The 24078-nt window shown below is 36.5% G+C and overlaps 2 protein-coding genes and 1 long non-coding RNA gene across 7 annotated transcripts in view; 2 read left to right on the plus strand and 1 right to left on the minus strand.

The window, feature by feature from the left end:
* The window catches only part of LOC114530689, a 70948-nt gene that overhangs the window by 33514 nt on the left and 13356 nt on the right, over positions 1–24078 (minus strand). The gene's annotated exons all lie outside the window — the stretch shown is intronic.
* On the plus strand, positions 9023–12966 carry LOC114530691. Of its 2 annotated transcripts, none has more exons than XR_003687783.1 (4): positions 9023–10291; positions 10655–10845; positions 11885–11982; positions 12410–12966. It is a non-coding gene; the product is annotated as an uncharacterized LOC114530691 (long non-coding RNA). The 2 variants fall into 2 exon arrangements; XR_003687782.1 differs by lacking the exon at positions 9023–10291 and adding an exon at positions 10338–10455.
* Positions 13864–24019, plus strand: LOC114530685. Of its 2 annotated transcripts, XM_028552289.1 has the most exons (3): positions 13864–14074; positions 14190–14287; positions 20465–24019. In XM_028552289.1, exon 3 carries the CDS (start codon positions 20493–20495, stop codon positions 23586–23588), a length of 3096 nt encoding a protein of 1031 aa, XP_028408090.1. In that variant the 5' UTR covers positions 13864–14074; positions 14190–14287; positions 20465–20492; the 3' UTR covers positions 23589–24019. The 2 variants fall into 2 exon arrangements, with proteins under 2 accessions (XP_028408090.1, XP_028408091.1); XM_028552290.1 differs by lacking the exons at positions 13864–14074; positions 14190–14287 and adding an exon at positions 16203–16414.

Consider the following 24078-nt stretch of genomic DNA (forward strand, 5'->3'; position numbering starts at 1 on the left):
GCCATATCTCCTGTGGAGCAGCCCTGGTGTTATTCTCAACCTTCTCTAAGATTTGCTCAAGTCGATCCAACCTTTTAAGCGTTTCTTGAAGCACAGCAGAGTCCATTTCGACTCGACATACCCGTTACGAACGACCTATTGCTGCTACAATCTTGGAAAAAATATTGGGAGACTTTTTTCGAAGTCCAATCAGATTTCCAGTTATGTACAGCAAATGTACCAATTCTCTCAACTAAAAGACAAGTTGCCATAAATTCCCCCCCCCTCCCCCAATTACAATGTTGTTCAGTTTAATGACAATTTGGAAGAGATACAACACTAGTTCAACATTGTAATGGGGGGGGAGGGGGGAGGAAATATCAAAATTAGGAAAGTCTACGAATTTTTTTCCAGGATTGTCTGAAGAATGGGAAATAGCTAAAAGTTTGTAATGGTAATTAGAAATAAATTTGAAACTATAATTCCACAATTTTGCAGTAATATAATCGTGGCAACTACTTTTCGGTTGCAGTAGGCATTTTGGGGATGATGGAGGAAAATCGGGGGGGGGGGGACGGTTAATTTGCGTTCAATTTTCTACATAAATGATATTTTCTAAAATGAGCGTTTTGTATACGTTTTGATTTTACTGGCATAAAAGGTCGCGAGTTGGCAATATTTAAAAAAACTCTTATTGCAATTTCTTATTTTTATGTATCTTGTACTTTAGATGGTTAAAAAAACTGCCAAAAAGGTGTCTTTGGCGCATTCTGCTCAAATTAGGGCGGCATATCAGCTTTCAAAAGTCCGCGGGTCGAGGCTTTTAAAAATGTTTCCTCAGTACTCTAAAGCTGCTATATATAAACATGCCAAGAAACCTTTAAATGGTGAGCCTGTTTTTGATAAAAGAAGACAAAATAAAGGAAGACCAACAAAGTTATCCCCTCAAGACAAAAGGAGTGTGGTACGCTCGTTAAAAAATCTCCGAAAGAATGAAGGTTCGTTTACGTCCAAGCGTATTCAGCTGGACAGTGGTTTAAAGCATGTAACCAGCCGTACGGTACGGAATCATTTAAATGCAGAAGGCTACTGGTATTTACAAACAAGAAAAAAAGGTCTTCTTCATGCCAAGGATCTGAAATCTAGAGCCAGTTTTTGCAGAAAGATAAGAAGGCAACAATTAGGTGTCGAATTTTGGAGAACTGGTATATCCTTCTATTTAGATGGGAAAGGATTTCAGTACAAACGTAATCCTTACGACCAAGCACGTGCACCAGGTGCTCGAGAATGGAGGAAACGGGGAGAAGGTTTAAAATTCAATTGCACAGCCAAGGGAAAAAAGGAAGGTGGTATTAATGTCAATTTCATGGTTGCTATATCTTACGGCAAAGGCGTTGTCTTGTGTGAGCAATATGATGGAACGATTACTGGGAATAAGTTTGCCGAAATTGTTAAGTCATCTTTTCCCGAAACATTTAAAAAATCTTCAAACCCAAAAGGAAAACGATTCCTCATGGATGGATGCCCAAGGCAAAATTCCAAGATGGCAAAGCAAGCTATCAAAAAAGTCGGTGGTTTAGTGTTTAAAATTCCTCCTAGAAGCCCTGATCTTAATCCAATTGAAAATTTTTTTCATTCGCTTACTGTTCGTTTAAATCATGATGCATTTGAAAAACAAATCGTAAACGAAAACATTAAAGAACTGTCTAATCGGGTCAAAACAACCATGCTGAATTTCAGTCCTGAGGAAATTGATAAAATCATTGACAGCATGGATGGAAGGATTACGGCGGTTATAAGAGAAAAGGGTCAAAGAACCAAGTACTGAGTGGATAGTTTAAAATGTCATTTATCCTTTGTAGTCTTTGACAAGAGTGTTGAACTTTTACCAGTGTAAATAACTCAGCTAATTGCACATTATACGTGCTTTAATGCTAATTTTAACTCATGTATAACTATTATGCAGAAACATTTGCTTTTTATAAACTTTTCCATGTAAAAACTAATATTAGTTCTAGCAACACTCTAAGCATACAAGGCTTAGACTAAAATTATCGCATGTTACATCATGTTACACTGTGTGTTACACAACGTGTTACACCAAAATTACTATATTTTACTATAGTTTTTGATATGTTACAACATGTTACACCTACTTTTTAAAGAAACTATAGTTATTTAAAGACTAGGTGTAACATGTTGTAACATGTTAAAAACTATAGTAAAATATAGTAATTTTAGTGTAACATGTAGTGTAACATGTAGTGTAACATGGCGTAACATGTATATTTTAGACTTCTTATAAAGTGTATATAGTATAAAGCACGAAAGTAATGGTTATTAAATTAATGTTTCTAGTCCAAACAGTATCTCACACACGAGAATTAAAATAAACACAACAGTATCGTAGACTCCATTGTTACCGTTAGCGCTTACTAACAGAACAGCTTATGAAAGGTGTAAGTTTATAACGTACTCTAGTTTATTTCACCTAAGAGAGCAAGCTCAGCAAAGCATTTTGCACAGGGTGCCATATCTTTCTGCTGGCTTTCCGGTATACCATATGAAAAGTAAAACACTTTCCATCTTGACGCCATCATTGCGTCCTCATTTTGATCTTCTGAGTTGTAATTGCCCCTGTACTTAATTATGCACTTTGAAGTAGCGAATACCGGAGTGTCCTTATCGATACAGACATCGGCGCTGAAGTGGTTTTTTGGAGCAGGTAGTTTTACAACGTCTCCTTCCAACAGCAACAACAAGCTCTTCCATTCAATAACCTCTTTGCTCCATCGAAAATCATTCAACAAAATAATCTCGGCGGTGTCGGCTCCAACCCAAGCGTATTTGTCGGCTGCAGGGTTTAAGAATGTCTTAAAAATTAACTGCAATGGCTTCAATAGGAATGTTTTGCCACAGTTCGTCGGGCCAACTATAATAATATTCCTATGTTTTCCTCTTCCCAGCAACAGTAGCTCTCTCACAGCAGCAGCAAAAACTATCGGATGAACTTTATTATTCATAAGCACTTCGTGAGCACTTTTTAACCATCGGCCTTCACAGGTCGTTACACATTCGCCACTAGCTGCTTTCCGTATTACGTCAATTCGTGATTTCTTTTCTCGTTCTAGGGTCGAAGAGGCGTCATTCATCTTCCATGTTTGCTGGATAAGGTCGTTAAGACATTTACAATTACGCGACAGCACAAAATCTGCGAGATCTTTCTTTCCTTGTTCGCGCCGCTCATTAGCAATCGCTAACAATTTGGTCTCAGATTTAATCCCTTCGTTGACTAGAAATTCAGCCACTTCTAAATTCGACAGCTTTTTCTTTCTTTTCGAAGCTGTCGAACATTCACCAGCGTTGTTCAACGTTGAACATTGCGTTTTCTCACGGCGCCGTTTGGCATATAATTGTTGACATCTCTTGGTTTTGGGAGAGCCAATTTCCTGCAGGTTTGGGTGGCCTGTGCTGTGATAAACCGTATCATCGCATTTGTTTACATACTGATACGCGCTGTAGTATCCATCGTGGTCAGAGAAATTGACAATTATACGGTGTTGTGCTTCAAGACTTTTTTTGGCTTCCAGCCATCTTTTGGGACCACTAAGCTTCAAGGCTACGTGGTAATGAAGACCACCATCTGAGTGCTTTTCTAAGCAACATGCCCAATGTTGTGGAACGACTTTGCTGCGGTTCGATGTAAAAGCCGCGACTACAACTTTAGCAAAAGATTCCCTTGAAGGAAATTTCTTCAAATCCGCTCTACTGTAAGTGACCAAATATGTTCGTCTTGGTTTAGATTTATCAATTTCATCCATTAAACTTTAAATAACATAGCAAACTCGTGAACAAATAGTTTAAAGTTACCACTCAGAATGCAAAACAAAGATCGCACTGAGCCTTCTACATGGTGGTGAGACGTTATGTAATATTTATATAGACATGTATCCCCCCTTTATAAACTCTAGCTCCCCCCCCCTAAAAACGCAAAAACTTGTATTTACGGCACCCTGGCATCTCACACTTAAAAAAAAGACCTACACAGCAGAACTTTATCATAAACAACGAATAGGCTAGCGAAACGTTTTTTAACTGAATATTTAAACTGAGACAATCTTGGAAAAAATATTGGGAGACTTTTTTCGAAGTCCAATCAGATTTCCAGTTATGTACAGCAAATGTACCAATTCTCTCAACTAAAAGACAAGTTGCCATAAATTCCCCCCCCCCCTCCCCCAATTACAATGTTGTTCAGTTTAATGACAATTTGGAAGAGATACAACACTAGTTCAACATTGTAATGGGGGGGGAGGGGGGAGGAAATATCAAAATTAGGAAAGTCTACGAATTTTTTTCCAGGATTGTACATGCAGTGTAGTTACGAATGAAGCCGGAAACTACAGTGGAAAAAGATAACGAGTGCACTCGCTTTAAAGTACTTCATTAATTGCAAAGGATTCCAGACACAGTCCCTCATATGTTCATATATATGCCATATGTCTCAATAGCAGAAAAACGTTTATAGATGTTCCCTGTTTGTGACAGTTTGACACAATGTATCTTGCAATTGAAAGAGCATATTGCTCAAATTGCACATTACAAAACCTGATTTTTGATAAAAATATGATTTTTGATGTATAGCTGTTTGACGATAAGCTGCGCCAAGCAGAAGTTAAATGCAGAGGTAATCCCTGAATTTTATATTTGCAAACAAATTCCACTCATACTCAACTATACTTATTAATTATTCCATGATCAATCAACCCCTCTTGATTATTCCATGATCAACGAACCTCGCTATTTATACGTGGGTGAAACAATATCCCTCACATTCAATTAAATCTTGCATCAGCTTGTTTCGTATATAAAACAAACACATTTCGATAAAGCCATGGAGGCAGACGCTGTGGCCTACGATAAGCTGTCCCTACCACAAGTTGAAGTGGGAGAGGATTTTATTCGCCAATTAAACCTTTCCAAGGGAGACAAAGTCCTTGATATGGGCTGTGGAACAGGCAAGCTCACTGAATACATCGCTGATATCGTTGGTCCTGATGGCGAGGCGGTTGGCGTTGATCCTGATGCTGCGAGAATTAAAATCGCAGTTGAAAAATACAAAGAATGCAGTAATTTACATTTTCATGTTGGGGATAGTGTTGCTGGGTTTCCACACGATGATCAACCGTATTATGATGCTCATGTCAGTACTTGTGTATTTCATTGGGTGCCCAATGACCAGAAAGCGATTTATTTACAAAAAGCTTACGAATGTTTGAAGTCCGGAGGAAAGCTTGCTATCAGGTGTGGTGAAAAGATAACGTCAACTGATTTTGAAAAATGTATAAAAAATTTCCAGCCTCTAACCCAAGAGGACTATCGTGATTTGTTCCAAGCTGTTGATCTATTCAACAATGTTGCGATTAACAAAATTGTTCGCCCATTTCGATTTGAATCATTTGAATACTTCAAGCAATGGTACAGGGCTTCATTCCATCAGAACTTGGAGGATTTGGATTCAGCGTATTTTCAGCAGCAATTTATTACAACAGAAAACGATGGGACAGTGATATGGAGCCGACCACATATTACCATAACAGCCTGTAAAGCTTGATTTGTCATTCTTCGTTGCGTTTGTCCCTTCGTCACTGATAAAAATACGTTTGCCTCTTTTCAATCGTAGATTTTATAAGTATATCATTCAAATGGTTTTAAACTTTTACGCGTGCGTCTACGTACGTGCAAAAAACGCGACAGTGCATGCATGGAAAGCAGCCCTTAAGGATGTTTTCCACTCATCGCAAAATAAACTCGTAAGCCTGCTGCGAGTGTTTGCATTGATTAAAATGAACTGTCAAGCATTGTGATTTGACGAAATTTCTCCCAGCGAGCTTGCGAGTTAGTTTTTGCGATGAGTGAGTGATACACTGTTAATTTTGAGGTGCTAATTTGACACCAAAAAGTGGTGCTGAAAAAAAAGGTAGAATATAGCACCATTTTTAGGTGCTGATTTAGCACTAGTGGATTTGGTGCTGAAACAACACTTTCTTAGTGCTAAATTAGCACTGGTTATAGTGTTATTTTAACTCCAGATATGATGCTAAAACAGCACATACCTAGAGCTTAATTAGCACTCTTTCTGCGAGTTAATTCAACACTACTGGCAGTATTAAAACAACACTCCTTTTAAGAATTTATTTAGCACCTTACAACTAGTTAACAGCCTGTGTTATTTAAGCACTAAACTATCATATTGAAAAAGCACTCAAGTTTGTTATCATTCTATAGTGCCATGTAGCAGAATGATATCATACATTCAAATGCCAAAAATATTACAAGGAAACAGAAAAATAGTATAATATTTCTTTAATTTTAACACTATAAACATTTTTTTGCAAGACACATAACAATACATTAACATTATAATATTTGTATACACTGTTCCTTCCATTTAAGTAAATTAACCTATGCTGCTCAGGTCAGCAAAAAACTACTGTATATTATACACCACAAAATTCATAAGTGCGATTACAGATACAGTGAAACTTACAGTATCAGGGAGCTTGAAGTCCATTACCCAAGGCAAAGCTTATGAATGATTCTTGTTTCTTTAATCGCAAAGTCGGGTGATGAGTTCTGAGAAGGTGCTATCACTGTACCAGGTTTTTCTTGACAAAACTGGTGATGTGTCTGGGTGATTCAATACCACTCTTGTGGTCAAAATGAAATTCTTCCTCATTGTCAATGATGATCACTGAAGGTATTTCAGTCGTAGATGCAAAGGTGTACTGCAAAGGTGTATACTGAAGGTGTCTTGGGTGTACACATGCAGATCACTGATGGCAGCCTTGTGCAGATCCATGGTGGTTCAGATTCAATTGTTAGAACCTATATTAAATTAAATATTTGTGAGTAAAATGAAAGTTGACAAAAATATAGATTTGTTAAACAAAGCAATTTATCTCATTGGTAACATTCCCCTATGCTTTATAAGTAGAATAATCTGTGAAATTACAGTTAAATTAAATCATTCTTACCACAGCATCTTTATCTTTATTACCTATAGTACTACTTCTTTAGTCATTATTACCAGGGCATTATGGATACAAGTGACTTGGAAAATTTTATTCCACAATGCTCAGAGGTGTTTTGTAAAATGTCAACTGTGTAAAAAAATAAATAGACTAGATTATTTCCTAAAATATGAAAGTTGGCCTTACAATGTTTATAATGAACATTATAAGACAGTCAAAGCTGAAACATTGTCATGGCAGCATATATTCTTAGGTATACAATATTACACACACATATTACATAATTATAAACCAAATATTCTGGGTCAACTAATCAAGACTAATCATTAAGACAGCACAAATTTGCATCAATAAATAGCTATACAGCATAGACCCATACTATAAGTTTCGCATAGGGTGGTTGGCTGATATTAATGCAATGTTGACAATTTGAATTATATTTTAAACCTAAACTCCTAGATACTACTTATAACTATACTTGCGCTGAGGCGCATTTTAAGGCAAATTCTGACAAATTCTTCTCCAGTCAACAAAATAACGAGTGAAGATACGATTATATCACGTCAATTTTTTTCAACCGTGCCGTTTACTCAGAAAAAAATAATGCGAAATAAATAGAGCATATCTTGGTATATTTTTAGGATTATTATAATTTTTTTATATAAATATTATATTTCTACCTGACCTCAATCAGTTTCATCTTGACTGTAAACAGCGCTCATAATTCCAGTCTTGGAAGTGTTTGCATAAAGAATATACGCATGTAGAAATTAGGATAGCGTTTTGGGACCCTGTAACTCTAAAACAAAGCTATAAATTTTCTTTCAACACATACAAATAGCATCTTATATTACAAAAGAATGCATTAGCACAGTAAATCCAACTTGTAACCAAGGAGCGTTTTTCGTATTGCTGAGGCTTGGAACCGTGCGCCTGCTAGGAGAGTTCGGGACCACGCTGTTTTAACGGTCAAATGCTTGTCCAATGTAAAGTTTCAAGCATGTTTGGCGCTCATGTACAACAAACATTAAACAATATAACCATGCATTGTTTATGATATCAACTATTTTGACGTGGATAACCACGCAGTTTTAATGGTCAAATGCTTGTCCTATGTAAAGTTTCCAGCATATTTGGCGCTCATGTACAAACATTAAACAATATAACCATGTATTGGTTATGATATCAAATATTTTTAAATGGATAACCACGCTGTTTTAATGGTCAAAAGCTTGCATGTCCTATGTAAAGTTTCAAGCATAATTGGCGCTAATGTACAAACATTAAACAATATAACATGCTTTGGTTATGATGTCAAATATTTTGACATGGATAACCACGCTATTTTAACGGTCAAATGCTTGTCCTATATAAAGTTTCCAGCATGTTTGGCGCTTATGTACAAACATTAAACAATATAACCATGCTTTAGTTATGATGTCAAATATTTTGGCATAGATAACCACGCTGTTTTAATGGTCAAATGCTTGTCCTATGTAAAGTTTCCAGCATGTTTGACGCTCATATACAAACATTAAACAATATAACCATACTTTGGTTATGATGTCAAATATTTTGACATGGATAACCACGCAGTTTTAATGGTCAAATGCTTGCCTTATGTAAAGTTTCCAGCATATTATGCGCTCATGTACAAACATTAAACAATATAACCATGTATTCGTTATGATGTTAAATATTTTGACATGGATAACCACACTGTTTTAATGATCAAATACTTGTCTTGTGTAAAGTTGCAAGCATGTTTCATGCTCATCTACAAACATTAAACAATATAACCATGCTTTGGTTATGATGTCAAATATTTTGACGTGGATAACCACGCTGTTTTAATGGCCAAATGCTTGTCCAATGTAAAGGCGGTCTCCAGCATGTTTGGCGCTTGTATTGCTTGTAAATTTTAGCTTGTAAATTTGAGCTAACTAAAAAATATTCAAAATTAAAGAGTAAATAAGGAAAAATTATTGGTGGGGCTAAAGCCCAGTGAGCCACCCTGCTGCGCGGTCCCTGGTAACTACATGCAGACTAGTGTGTGAACACGATAGTAAGAACCTTTTTCAGTCCCAACCACAAAAGGATCGCCATGTATGCACCATTTATTTGTACCCTGTATTGTTGTTTATCCCTCGGAACCCCTCCCTCCATTCAATGTATTGTTCTGTTGAATACTGAGTTAACTCCTAAACATGTCGGAAGTGCGTATTTAGGTACAAGTCGCGTTTTTTAAACAAGCAAAAAGAAAGACAGAATGCTTAATCGCTAACTACATAAACGCTTTTACTATAGAAACTCTCCCTGTGAAGAAACGTCCGCGCCCGAACACGAGGTTTTTTTGGCCGATATATACTAGTCTTTATAGTCTTTATATGGAAAGATTTATGCAAATCAATCTTTATTAAGAAATTGTTTCAGTTTTTGAAAGTATCCATCGGCATCATTACCACTCTTACGAGCAACGCATCAGCATCTTTTTGTTGTGAATAACCAAGTAACGTTACATAAAAAATTTAGCAATTTAAAACGATACTGGATCATCTTGAATAATCTGAGTCATCGGCAATTTTGTGCAGTCAATTAAGAGATGAATGCATTACTCTTCCTCTGCAAATTAAACGGACTATTTATGGTTGTCCAAGTATTGAACATTGTTTATGGCGAAGATTCGCTGTTGTTTAGGGAATGATTTTGGTTGAATATAATTGAAAGACTAGCACAGACTCGGCTAATGTGTACACAGAGAAGTTGTTTTTGGAAGAAATATTTTCCTATGTAAAGTGCCTGTCGAAACAAGGAGTCTCGCGAGGGTCGAGGGTAAAGTCGAGGATATGTTTTAATGCATTTTTAATGCAAACGACTGGTTTCATACAATAATCTGGCATCGGTACTATTAATACAATCATATCATGTAACTTAGATCGCCTACTGAATGAGTTAGCATCATTATCTACAGATTAAACTATATAAGCAAGTAGAACTCTAAGCGAGTAAATTTAAGCAAGTTAAATATCCCTTCGACTCTTCTCCCTATTTAAATGATGCATTATCTGATCATCTTTCTTTGTCATACGATAAACTTGTGTGACCACCCCCCATTTTACCCATATTAGGAATAACGAGACGTCAAGTCATTCAGTTAAGGCACACAACAGCCCGACTTACAAAGACAGCAATATTAAATACATTCACAACTGAAAGTAATAACACGAATTTTTTTTGTACGAAACCAAGAATAAAGATACGTGTCTAAAGATATAAAGGTGAGATTTATAAGTTCTGTGTATTAGGCAATGATAGTTTGATGCTCACAGACGCAGTAGGTTTCGTTGATATAATAAAATAGTTAAAATTCCTTTCGTTCTTTTACAAAAACGACGCAACGATAATTGAGATCATTCGGTAGAGCAATCCTGTCAACTCTCTGGTAAGCAAAGATAAAGAATTTGAAATTAAATTAAGATTTTAAGTGATATTGTTTTCATTATTTTGGTCAAAGCGCAAAGTGTGGGCGACAGGCGTGGTTAGCAAAGAATACGCGTCGCTACGTGAGATTTATAAGTCCTGTGTATAGCAATTCTTTTTAAAATATATGACGTCAGGGGAATTTTTTGTTAAACCTGCAGGATATAAAAGCAAGCCAGCGAGAGATTCAGCTTAAAACCGAGACGCTTCTGGTGTATCATCGATCAGCTGGCCTTTGCTGCATATGAAAGCAACGTAAAGAGAACGTTTAAGTTAACGTACAAGTATAGATAAGGGAAAATGAAGTTCTTAGCCGTTTCAACCTTGAGTGTATTTATTGTTCTTTCTATTGGTAAGTAAATTGTTTAATTTTTTCTCCTTTGCGTATTGAAACTTTGCACAAATGAGTAATGCGTTGGATACGTGTTCGGATTCTGAAATTAGGAATCGCGAAGTGACGTCTTAAACATAGAAACACTGCTAACCTAGTATAGCAATTGCGTCATATATCGTTCATATAATTTTATTTCGGTTCCTCGTATCTATTGAAAACCGCTAGTCGTTCTCTTAAAATATATGATACCATTATCAGTTAAACCACATATTAATTTAAGAGCAGGCCAGTGAAACATGTTTTAAACGTTTGTGGCGAGGTCCATTTTTCCTGCCATGGCCAAAAGCTGTGATAATAACGTTCACGTTAACATATAAATATAGGAGAGGGAATGAAATTCTTATAGTTATAGCGATTTTGACGTTGATTGTATTTCTTCTCTGTTCTACTCGGAGTTAAATGCCCTATTTTTTCAATTTTTCACTTCTTTTCTTCTACTGATGGGGAGAGATAGTTAGCCCAAGCACACATAATCCAGTCCAGCTTGTGTAGTTCATTTTTTGTAATGTGTATTTCCTTGTGTTGTACAGTGTCGAGGACGCTGCCTCCAAACTGCATGTAGTCTCCAACAAGTCACAATCACTTGCAGTTTTATAAATGATTATATTTATTAAATGATCACAAATCACAGATCACTAGCGCACGGCTAGTGACAATTACACGCCCAACTCTCTCTCACCATCTAATATATGGATCATAACAAGGATATTACGCAACCCCTGTCAAATGAACTTCGTAATTACGATTAACTTGTAAACTATAATGAAATATATTAGACAGTATAAAAATCCCCTATATCCATGTACTGTTAATGAATTAATCTCAGTCTCCAACAATAGCGTTGCATTTTGCTGCATGAATGTTATATACTGTTTGTGTATTTTGTTGTGTTGTGCTGTATACTGTTTATCTTTATTAATCTGAGCATAACTCATCACCTAACCTCAGTCATTCCGAATTACAATCACCCGCATGCGCAATTCTTTCAAAACTGTAGCTTGGCCAAGCGTACAAGGAATAGATTTTCAAGGTGTAATAAATGACATAAAGAAAGGAGTCAACGTGGCAAATAATTTCCTTGGCGAGAACGGAGAGGTAATTGAAATGATTATTCAACTTTGACTTCAGTCTATCCACGTGGATTCATGGTAACCTAACGTGTATTTTTACTCCTTATTTTATCATTCCAAGCTGCATTTTCGTCATTTTTATCGTAAATATTACTAAATGCATCTCGTAGCCAGCCTGATGATTTTGTCTCGCAATGTAAATTTCGAGTAATTATAATTATTCATGTCTTTAGAAATTTATTGTTTTCACAATTGCACAGTCAGTGAACACTAAAATATTAGCATAGCGGGACAAATCGACAGGCTGGTTACGCTACTGATATCATGGTATAAGAATTAATTCTTCTAAGGATTTGTTTTAGAGAAAGAAGGAAAGGTTTTCAATTAGCTATCTATATGATACTGGTTTAATGCTGTTGTTTTAATTTAACAAAGTCCTTTTTTCTATGCAGTTTCCTCGTAAGCCAGGCTGCAACGTCAGGTGGAACATCCAAGGAAGCATCCGTGGAGTGGAATGGGTGTGGATTTGCACTTGTATCGACGCCTGCACAGGCATTGTCGAAGTTCAAACGAAAAGTAGTCGGGAAGGTGCCATGGAGCATTGTTATACTCGACTGTTCTCGAAGCTTGAAAGTAAAAATGTCCTCTGATGCATCAAATTTCAACCGATAATGATGTGGAGCAAGGATTATGATCGTATTATTTGTTGATTAATATTGTGTAAATGTTGTCATTGTTAAATGTGATTTTCAGACTCTAGACACGATGGTCGCCAGTTACATGAAGTTTACATAAACACATTTTATAGCATGTTTCAAGATTATTAGGGTATGGCTTTACATGGACAATTTCATCATATTTATACCAATCTTTCTATGGCTCGTTCATGTGCTGCATAATCTAGGCGAGGATTAATTTTAAGCTGAGCCCAACTTAGGAGCTGTTTACATGAGCCCGGTTACCCGAGATTCAACGAAGCGTGAGAGGACTTTGAGGTATTGAAATAAGCCTTTATTACACCAAACAAGCACATGCTATTGTTGTGGTGATTATACGACTGCTCATGTTATCTGCTCATTTCAATACCTCAAAAGCATCTCACGCTTCGTTGAATCTCGGGTAACCGGTCTCGTGTAAACAGCCCCTTAAACCACTGAATAGTGAGTTTGAGCAAGGAAACGAAGTACGAAGACGAAGACGTGTTTCGGCCGAGGTAGACTGGGAATAGTAGTCTTCGTCTTAAGTCTTCGTGCAGCGGGATATTTGAATTCAGCGGTTCTGTCAAAGTTATACGGCTACGAATACAGTACTAAAATTGTAAACATGAAAAAAATTGAATACGAGATGGCTATTTTAGCAATGTTTTCAGAAGATGCTTTGGAAGATGAAGATTTTATACTTCTTTACGGTTTACAAATCTCAAAAAACATTTATATTTCAAACAAGAACTATTCAGGATTTGACTTGAATATGTTTTACCTTGAAAACTTCGTTCTGACCACAACAAACTTTGTCAAAATATTCGTCCTAAACCAGGACAACAGGACGAAGACGTTAAACCCTCACCGCTGACCTTAGGCGGAGTATGCGCAAAATGATGCGCAGACGTTAAAAAATTGTGAAGTTTGTCTTCGTCTTCGTACTTCGTGCCTTTCTCAAACTCCCTAATAAAATTCCTAATGACACCCACGCATAGGCAATGCAGGCAAAAAGTTCAATATATAAATAATAGCATGCAATTAAATTATAATCACTATACATGGTACACTTTTGATGTTTTTAGTTGAGTTCTTATTGTTCGACCATTGATAAGTTAAAGAAGTGCTCTAGTTTCTAAACGAGATACTTTAATAGAAGACTTCGCTTTGAACCTGTTCTTCACCCCCCCTTCGCATTCAAATGGTATATTACCTGTGACTCGTGACACCCCACAATAAATTCTCGTTTCCGCCCCCCTTTTTACATCAGTACCAGAAATAATGACTAGCAAAGCAGTTTTAAGTAAATACATCAATAGCTGACTTACAACATAATTATGCTAACAAGAACAACAATATCGAACTAAACTTTTTCGTTTGAAATCAAGAGTAATGATACAATTCGCGGGAGATATGTAGGTAAGAATAATAAGCGTTCTGTGTTAAAGCAGTCGTATTTTGATGTTTACGGACGTATATGTTTTAGAATAATATCAAATGACATATCCGTATGATTTCTTTCGTTCTGATATAGAATTGACCACGGTTAAATCGATTCTCAAGCTCTCATAATGTAAACCTCGCTTATCATGTGAATACTTTGGCTGGTAGAGCAATTCCGTAAACGTTCTGGTAAGCAAATATACGAACCATTTCAAGGTGTATTTTGTTTATGATTTCGGTCACGTCTTGGTATAATATAGGCAACAGATGTGATTAATTAAAAATATTTCGCAACATCGAGAATTTACTTGTCACGCTCCATCGAAGCAACGCACTTTTTATGTATACCTAATGCATTTAAATCATCTGCTGTCTTTGATATTTCAGTGGTAAAAATTGCGACGTTTAGGCCAAATCTAAATCATTGATCCCAACGACATAACATGGCTGTACTGTCATCAACGTATTATTCATAAGGCTTTATATAAATCTTTTCATGCACTGGGGCTTCCGTCTAGGGTACCACGACATATATACACTGTATTTTTTATTATAATATCAGCGAACTTTCCATAAACAAAAACAATAACATTCGATAAATGCGATAACCATGGATAATCCATACATGAAAATTTTATTGAATAATTTCTGAATACGCAAATATAAACTATGATGTAATATGAAAAATAATACAATACACTGATGATGAAATCCCTCGCGCACAAAAGCCGTAAAGCCGTGAAGACCTTTGCAGTGTGAGTGTGTGACACAGTGCGCTTTTCCTATTTTAACTGCTGTAAATATCGTTGCACTTAAGGCCCGACTTGACACAAAGCATAAAAAGAAGCTTTCCGGTTGAGCATTGTAGTGTTTAGGTTTAATTCCGATTTCTGTAAGACAGGAACCAAACCTAAGCAAATATGTGTTTTGTATAGGCGCTGCATGTATATGGGTTGAATCAGTAGGATAATATGCCAAAAATACGACGATTAGATGCTTAAAAACTGCCGATGTTATTTGCGGTATTTGCCGTACTGCAGATATTCTTGATGTGCGGCTTTACTTGAATAGCTTCTGTATAACGTATACTATATATTCATAATTCGTACTTGATATGTATATGATAATATACATTACTACAAATGAACAAACTGTATGCAATGATATACTATAAACGTGCGATAACAAAGTATCTGGTTAATCCAATAGATATCTCGCCGTTTTTTATTAGCTGATGTAAACATGTTTTTATTAATTTGTGGTTGGTGAATATGCTGGTTATCTGCATCTCATGTTTGGGGGCAAATAATTCCGCAGTCATTAGTGCATGGTGATTGCTTTACCAATATGGGTTGGTAATTTAAGGACCGAAGCGAGGAACTACGCATGCTGTTGCGATTCCCTAAGTATAGTAAGATATAGTTGTGATTATGCATATATAGTATATAGTACATGCATGGATGTATATACAGGGTGTCCCAAAAAAAACGAAAACTATTGAAATCACTCATTGTTAAAATTTGAATGCCGTGTTCACGAATTTCAGCCCGTGGGGATTTAATGCAATATATAAAATGCTAAATGCTTTGTGTTGCTAGAGAAAGGGGACATGTCGAAGGTCATGGTCCTTGAGATGCACATTTAAATAATGTTATCCCAAATTTGTAAATTGGAAATATTGTTAATAAATATCATTTTTGCGAACAAGCAAATTTGACTGCATCATATGCATGCATAAAAATGTTTATGGCAACCCCGATTTATACACTTGTGGGCCCAACAGAGTGCTAAGGCATTCAAACTCTAACAATGGCATTGTTATGGGTGATTTCAATAGTTTTCGGTTTTTTTGGGACACCCTGTAGATTCGCACTTGCTAAAATATTATTGATACTGTAGTTATTTCATTTCATAAATCATTCATTCGATTCCTCGAAAAGGCTTCAATTCAATGTGAATTAAACCGAGCTCGTATTCGAATGGGTAAGAGAAATTTATATTTTCTAAAGTCCTCTTACACAATCGCAGTATAGCTACTACTTTCTATCGTAAATGTACTACAATCCTACACGCACAACTATTAAAAACAATAGTCTTGTTTCTAAACAAGATATCCCGAAATATTACCCTTCGACGGCCTACCCTTCCTTAACGTAATACGATAGCTGATAAACATCATTTGTCATACGATAAATTCTCGTGGCCACTCCCGCTGTTACCAGTGAACTGTGAAGTAGTGTAAGCAAGACGAAGTGCTTTATTACTAGCCGTCGGTCTATACAACTGAGGACGGAAAGATTGAAGACAAATATAAAGGTAATCCAACTGAACGTTTTCTTTCGTCGGAGATGAAGAATAGAAATACGTGGAGAGACATATGCATGTGAACTTAAAGTTCTGTGTTTTCGGCAGCCAGTCGTAGCTTGGTGTTTACAAACGTAATAGGTTTCGAAAATAGTTTCGAATGACAAATCTTTATAATTCGTTTCAACCCTCGCTTTATCATGTGAATATCTTGGCTTGCATGTAGAGTTATTCCTTTAACGTTACGTTCTGATAAGCAAATATATAGCATTTGAAGGTGTATTGTGTTCATGATTTTGGTCACGTCTTTGTGTAAAGGGAACGGATGTGATTAACGAAAAATATAAACTTGTCGAAATTCCTCGCGTGGTCGAAAGGTCGTGGTGATTTATATACCCAGTTAAAAACATACAGTGCGTTCCTCGTAATTTAAATTACTATAAACATCGTTTCCGAACGAAGTCGACGGAAGAGGAAGAATGAGAAAAGCATTGTTGCGTTTACTTTACCCTGAATTAGGAATTTAAATTAAACAAGATCTAAACCATTACGCGCTTTGTATATAGGTGCAGCATGTAAGTTGAAACAATCATATTCAAATTCAAATAGGACGATTATAGTCAGTCAAAAACTGCAAAGGTTTTGCGAACCTCGAAACGCAGTAACTGCGCATAAAAAACTGAGGTATAAAGCAACGAGGTTATACTTCTAAATGAGCATAAATTGACGTTGTTCAAATCTTGTTATTTACGGTATTTGCCCTACTGTAGATTTTTGTGGGCAAATAATTCCGTTGTCATTAGTCGTAATTGCTTTGCGGATATGGGTTGTCTATTCGATGTAGCCGGGTTGCTTTGCTAATAATATGGGTTGTTTTGCCGATATTTGTGTGAACCAGGCCTTAAAGGCTACTTGGTTTTGAGAATGTTCTCAGGCGTGTCCATGTTCTTGTCCATATGCGTTTTATCAAAAGTTTATTTATTTATTTATTTATTTATTTATTTATGACAATATTTTAATAGGAAACTCTCTCACGTAAAGTGATTTTCAGAGAGGTCCTATATATAAATATATACATATATAAATATGAGTCATAAAATTAGTAACATCAAATATTAATAAGGTTAAGAATCAATAAAAGTATGCCTAGTGTTTGAGTTACAAGAAGACTAAGAGCTATGAGCTATCTACAACAATAAAATAGATATATTTAGATACTAAATAGAATTTTGAGAGTACGTCAACGTGCTATGAATGTTATAATACAATATTAATAAGTTTTAAAAAAGTTCCTTTTGAACTTAACAATTGAGTCTGAGTATCTGGTCTCTTCATTAAGAGTGTTCCAGTCGTTTACTGCATGATATTCCAACCTTTGCTTGCCCCAATTTCTTTTAACTTTAGGTAAGCGTAAATTGTTCTTATTTCTAGTGTTATAGGAATGAATTTCTCTTTGTGATTTCAAAATTAGCTTAGACATAGATAGACCATTCAAACATTTAAAAATGAATAAACATCTATGATAAAATCGACGATGGTGAAGCATGATCCATCCCAACTCACCCAACGCAGCACTAGACGAGGAATATGGATGATAATCAAGGACGATTTTTGCCGCTTTATTCTGAAGAATTTGTAAATTGCCCATCAGTACGTCATTGTTCTTATCACCCCATATCAGGTCACCATAGTCAAACAATGGTAAAATCAGACTCTTATAAAAAAGTAGTCTTGCATATCGCGGTAGCAGATGTTTAATTCTCTTTAGGAGCCCCAGGCGTTTGCTGATACTTGAACAAAGTTGGTTAACATGTTCAGTCCAGGTCATACTAGTTGAGAAGGTTACTCCAAGATACGCGAATTCTTCAACTCTTTCTATATTACTGCCAGCTACTTTTACTGTGACAGAATCAATATTAGAAAGTTTGCGGCTACTCCCAATAATCATAAATTTGGACTTTTTTGTATTCAAGGTTAGTTTATTCTCATTAAGCCAGACACAAACATTACGCAGGTCGACATTTAGTTTCTCCCCCAAATCCTGCGAGGTGTTAGAAAAGTAATACAGGACAGTATCATCTGCGTAAAGAGATAATTGTTCATATTTAATGAAACTTGGCATCTCGTTGATACAAATCAAAAAGAGCAAGGGGCCAAGAATACTGCCCTGCGGAACACCAAAGTTACAAAGCAATGGTTTAGACAGTTCAGGACCGCAAACAGTTCGAAGCGGTCGAAAACTTAGATAAGATGCAAACCATGCCAAATCGTCCTTAGAAACACCAATGGCAGACAGTTTCTTCAGCATAATAGTGTGATCGACCGTGTCAAAAGCCTTGGACAGGTCCAAGAACACGGGCGGCACCGCACACTTCTCCCTTTTCCATGCTAGCCAGGATCTCATCAGCAAAACTCAAGAGTGCTGTTGTTGTAGAACACTTTCGGCGAAAGCCAAACTGATTATCATTGAGAATGTTATTTTCTGTTAAATAATCATAAAGTTGAGTATAAACAAAGTTCTATATATACAGCCTGCTTGCGGGCAATAAATTCCTTATTCCGTGATAATAATTATGCGGTCGTGAATGTGTGGGTTCGCACTGTCTAAAACATTATCGAAACTAAAAACAATTCGTGCTCCGTTTTACGGGTAGGCGGGATCATGTAAATTGTCCCTAGGTAGCCGCAATAGAACTTAATTAAAAGTAAACTGTTATTTACCAACGAACATAATTCCACTAGTGCATCATTCGAGATTTCCGCAATCAACAAACCTCCCTCGTTTCCATTAAAACATGTCCTCATTTTTTCCTTTTTTTACACAAAATAAGGACATTATTTCACAAATTGAGGACGGATTTTTCCCATACTGAAGTTTTGGCTAATTTCACGGCAGATAGCGAGTGCGTCCAATGCGATACCAATGTGCGTCCGCCCAAGTCGCAGTTAAATTATTTCTTTAAAGCGCGAAAATATTCCTTGTTTTAAGATGGGGCATTTGAGATTGTTTAGGGCTGCTTTCCAGCGTCGCATTTTTCACACGCACGTGCACGCTGCAGTCTAAATCTTATATATGTCATATTTGATAAAGCTGTCATATTCGGAAAAAGACCTTGCTTCCGCAAATTTTAATATACATTTTTTGACCCAAGTATGAAATAATAAAAACTATGAAGCATTTAAAATTTTCTGCGTGTGAAGAAACGCGCAAACACTATCGCGTTTATCATATGCACGTACACGTAGGTAAAAGTGTAAATTAATAATCTTTAAAATTATATGTCATATATTTGAAAAATCTAGGCAAATAAATCTAAAGAACTGAGTTCTCCGCATAATTTAGTGTGCATTTGTTGACCCATTTGTGAAATAATAACAATTTGGAAGCACTTAAAATTTTCTGCGCGTAAAAAAATGCGCTAATAGAGACCAGCCCGAAATCTAAGTGGCGTATCTGGGGAAGTCAAAATGAATCAGTTACTACAGCTTAAAATGAAATCAATAACATAATTCTTTGTGAAAGTCTTCTAATAGCATACGTTTTCTGCCGCCTTTATCTTTTACCAAATGTTTCTACCGAAGCTGTAGATCAATAAAGTTTTGATTCATTTTGATTGATTGAAGCTAAATGGAATCGCCGAATAGCTGTTCTCGTGGATGAGCATGACAACACGCTAACTCTCGAGATGTAACTCGAAAAGGCGTGGCAAAGATTGTTGCCATGTTTGCGAGTTTTAATTTTCTATTATATTTAATTTATTACCCAAGATCACTGCACCGGAATCCCAGAGATTTAGCTTTGATACCCGCTGAAGGGAATTATTCACCCAAACTAAATGTTCGACATAATATTTAATCCTGCATGGTGGAAACTTGGTTGAGAAACGCTGCAATGAGAACACAACGGTAGTAGGCCAGCTATAGTCTGCGTTCCCATGTTCAAATCCATGTTTCATATACTTTATGTTTGCATGTAACCTACTTCCCCAGTTCCCCGCATAAACAATCACGCTTTAAAAATGCCAGATTTCTTTGGTTGACACAGCGCTTAAATTCTTTCAGGACAAACCTAAGATAAACGTGAGATAAAATGTCCGCTGTACCATGGGAAAGCGAGGAAAGTCGAAACTACATCTGTATGGATTATATTGTCACCAATGTTGCAAGTAAAGAATTGAGAAAAATATTTATTCAGGAATGGAACAGTCGTTACCAGGCTTCCTTTGGAAAATGGGATGACACAAACGTAAGTGGTAGTCAGTTGTTCCATCGGGAAAAATCACGCGCTAGGCCGAACAAGAACACACTCCAGTCTAAATTTCAAGATGGTGATACAAATGAGTGGGATTGTACTGTGCTCTTTGATGCAATTCTTTACTCCAATTCCATTGGAACAAGTCTGAATCCAACGATACGGATTGAAGTCAACAATATCAGAATATTACGAAACGAAATTAAGCATAATTCCGAAGGAGAACTCGACGACAAAGACTTTCACTCCATGACAACCCGTGTCGAAAATGCATTTAAAGCCCTGAGTCTTCCAACCAATGAAGTTGAACGAATAAAAATTGAACGAAATCTTTACAAGTCGTTTCAAGTTCTACCTCCTAAGCCAACTCATGAAGTTGTTCACCGTTCAGAGTTGATACATGATATAAAATCTGATCTGGAAAAGCTGCATCACGATAACGACGATAAACTCACATATTTCTTTATCTCTGGGAATCCAGGAAGTGGAAAGTCCCAACTTGCCAGACAAGTCTGTGAAGATATTTACAAAACAGTTGATTGGAGGACAGAAGCAATATTTTGCATGACATTAGACGGAAGAGATTTAGATTCACTTTTGAATTCATACGAGGACTTTTGTCGCCGGCTAAATTGCAACGAAAGTGCGTTGGAAAGCGTGTTGAATTCATCAAAAGCAAAAGATGAGAAAATCAAAAATTTAAGATCGCAAATTTCTAGCAGAATAAGGAACTGGAAAAAGTGGTGGATCATCGTGGACAATGTAGAAAATCCCGAGCTCGTTTTCCCACTTCTGCCACAGTTAGGCGATGAACTTTGGAATAACGGTCAAATCATATTAACAACACAAAACAGAAATTGTCTTCCTGATGACAGCCTTTCAAATAAACAGATTTCCCTCAGTTCAGGTATGAGTGATCAAGAATGTCGCAAACTTCTAACTCTCTTATCAAGAATTGACATCAATGATGCAATACTAGACGAGGTTGCAGAGAAGTTGGATCGCCAACCATTGGCAATGGCTGCGGCAGCCGTGTACATGAAACAAGTCATCCAAAGTTGCCCGGATTTTTCTTGGCAAGATTATTTAGGAAAGCTAGAACAGGATAAGAGAAAATCGACGGAGGAACGTCTTAAGCAGATAAATTTGGCAGCATATTCCTTAAGCATGACGACAGCTGTGCTTTTAGCTGTTGAAAAATGCACCGAAAACAACAAAATTCTCGAACACGCATTCACACTTTTCTCTTTCATATCGTTCGAACCATTACCACTGGACCTTGTTGTAAAATACATTCAGCTGCAAGAAGAATCGCTGGATGCTGAAGATATCATTCTTGCAATAAATCTCTGCTCCTTGTTCGTTCATGTTGGAAATATGGAGAGAGATGTCCGTCTACATCGTGTTGTGCACGAAGCAGTCAAAATATATTTTCTTTCCACAAAATGTGAAGATGACACAATTTCCGGGACTGAAATTTTAACTAAGAAAAGAACAGCGGAAAATAATTTGAAAGTTGTAATGTTCAAAGTTTTGAAAACAATTTATTACTTCGAAGATCGTAAAGACAAAAATAAAACGATTCCACATTTAAAAGCATTGCACAAAGAAATTTATAGATTGTTTCCAAATCAAGGGCTCTCATTTTTGAGCTTCGAATTTCACGAAACTGAAATTTCTGAAATGTATTGTTTTTTTGGGGAAACGCTTCATTACTTTTGCGAAAGAAAACTCTCAATGGAATTTTATCACCAGGTATTGAAAATTAAATTAGAAGAATTCAAACCAAACCATATTCATGTTGCTGCTTCATACAACAACCTGGGTGTTGTGTATTATTATAAAGGTGATCTGGAAATGGCTAGTGATTATTATGATCGGGCGTTAAAAATTCAATTAGAACATTTAGGGCCAAACAATATTTACGTTGCCACTTCATACAACAACCTGGGTATTGTGTATCATGGTAAAGGTGATCTGGAAATGGGTAGTGAATATCATGAACGGGCTTTAAAAATTCGATTAGAACAATTAGGACCAAACCATACTGACGTTGCCACTTCATACAACAACCTGGGTAATGTGTATTATAATAAAGGTGATCGGGAAATGGCTAGTGATTATTATGATCGGGCGTTAAAAATTAGATTAGAACAATTAGGGCCTAACCATGTTGACGTTGCCACTTCATACAACAACCTGGGTAATGTGTATCGTCATAAAGGTGATCTGGAAATGGCTAGTGATTATAATGAACGGGCGTTAAAAATTAAATTAGAACAGATAGGACCAAACCATACTGGCGTTGCCACTTCATACAACAACCTGGGTACTGTGTATCATGATAAAGGTGATCTGGAAATGTCTAGTGATTATTATGAACGGGCGTTAAAAATTAGATTAGAACAATTAGGGCCTAACCATGTTGACGTTGCTGCTTCATACAACAACCTGGGTATTGTGTATCGTGAAAAAGGTGATCTGGAAATGGCTAGTGATTATCATAAACGGGCGTTAAAAATTAGATTAGAACAATTAGGGCCAAACAATACTGACGTTGCCGCTTCATACAACAACCTGGGTATTGTGTATCGTGAAAAAGGTGATCTGGAAATGGCTAGTGATTATCATAAACGGGCGTTAAAAATTAGATTAGAACAATTAGGGCCTAACCATGTTGACGTTGCTGCTTCATACAACAGCCTGGGTATTGTGTATCGTGAAAAAGGTGATCTGGAAATGGCTAGTGATTATCATGAACAGGCTTTAAAAATTAGATTAGAAAAATTAGGGCCAAAGCATAGTAAGGTTGCTGCTATAAAGGTGATCAAAGGTGATCCGGAAATGGCTAGTGATTATCATGAACGATCGGTAAATCTCTCCTCCGTTGCAGGGCGCTTCTCATTTACTCGACGACGTTGTTGTATTCTATGATAGCCCAGGTGATGCTAGCAACGAGGTGATGTGGAAAGTGCTAAAGATAATCATCAATACGGGTCGCTATTACTATCATCGAGCACCGAAAACTATTTCAGGATGGGACATGTTTGCCTTGAAAAAGACGATCCGGAACGTGCCATTGATAATTTCAAACCGAACATTGTATCGGGTTCGGACTATGGGGATATAGAACTGTACTGACTCTACAACTTTTTATTGCATGCAATATATTGTGCGTAGTCTTACATTGGAACGAGACAGAACTAATTAACGGTGAACAAGTTCACATAGTTTTCGTAACCTAAAGCTTATGTCGCTCATCGTAGTTCCTGTACTTTACTTTATTCCTCGTTTATTTCAAGAGATACCTACATTTCTTTAATTCTTAGTTGGCTGAGAATGTGTTGAAATCAGTGTATCATTATATTGTATTACATTATATATATTGTTTTACTTCAGTAAGATTACAGAACGTAAGATAACG

Source organism: Dendronephthya gigantea, unplaced genomic scaffold (genome assembly GCF_004324835.1).
Source record: "Dendronephthya gigantea isolate DGI-Jeju-01 unplaced genomic scaffold, DenGig_1.0 000065F, whole genome shotgun sequence".
NCBI classification, from domain to species: domain Eukaryota; kingdom Metazoa; phylum Cnidaria; class Anthozoa; order Malacalcyonacea; family Nephtheidae; genus Dendronephthya; species Dendronephthya gigantea.

What these genes read in the sequence shown, in the direction of transcription:
- LOC114530685 (XM_028552289.1), top strand. Translation starts at nt 20,493, where the DNA reads ATGTCCGCTGTACCATGGGAAAGCGAGGAAAGTCGAAACTACATCTGT.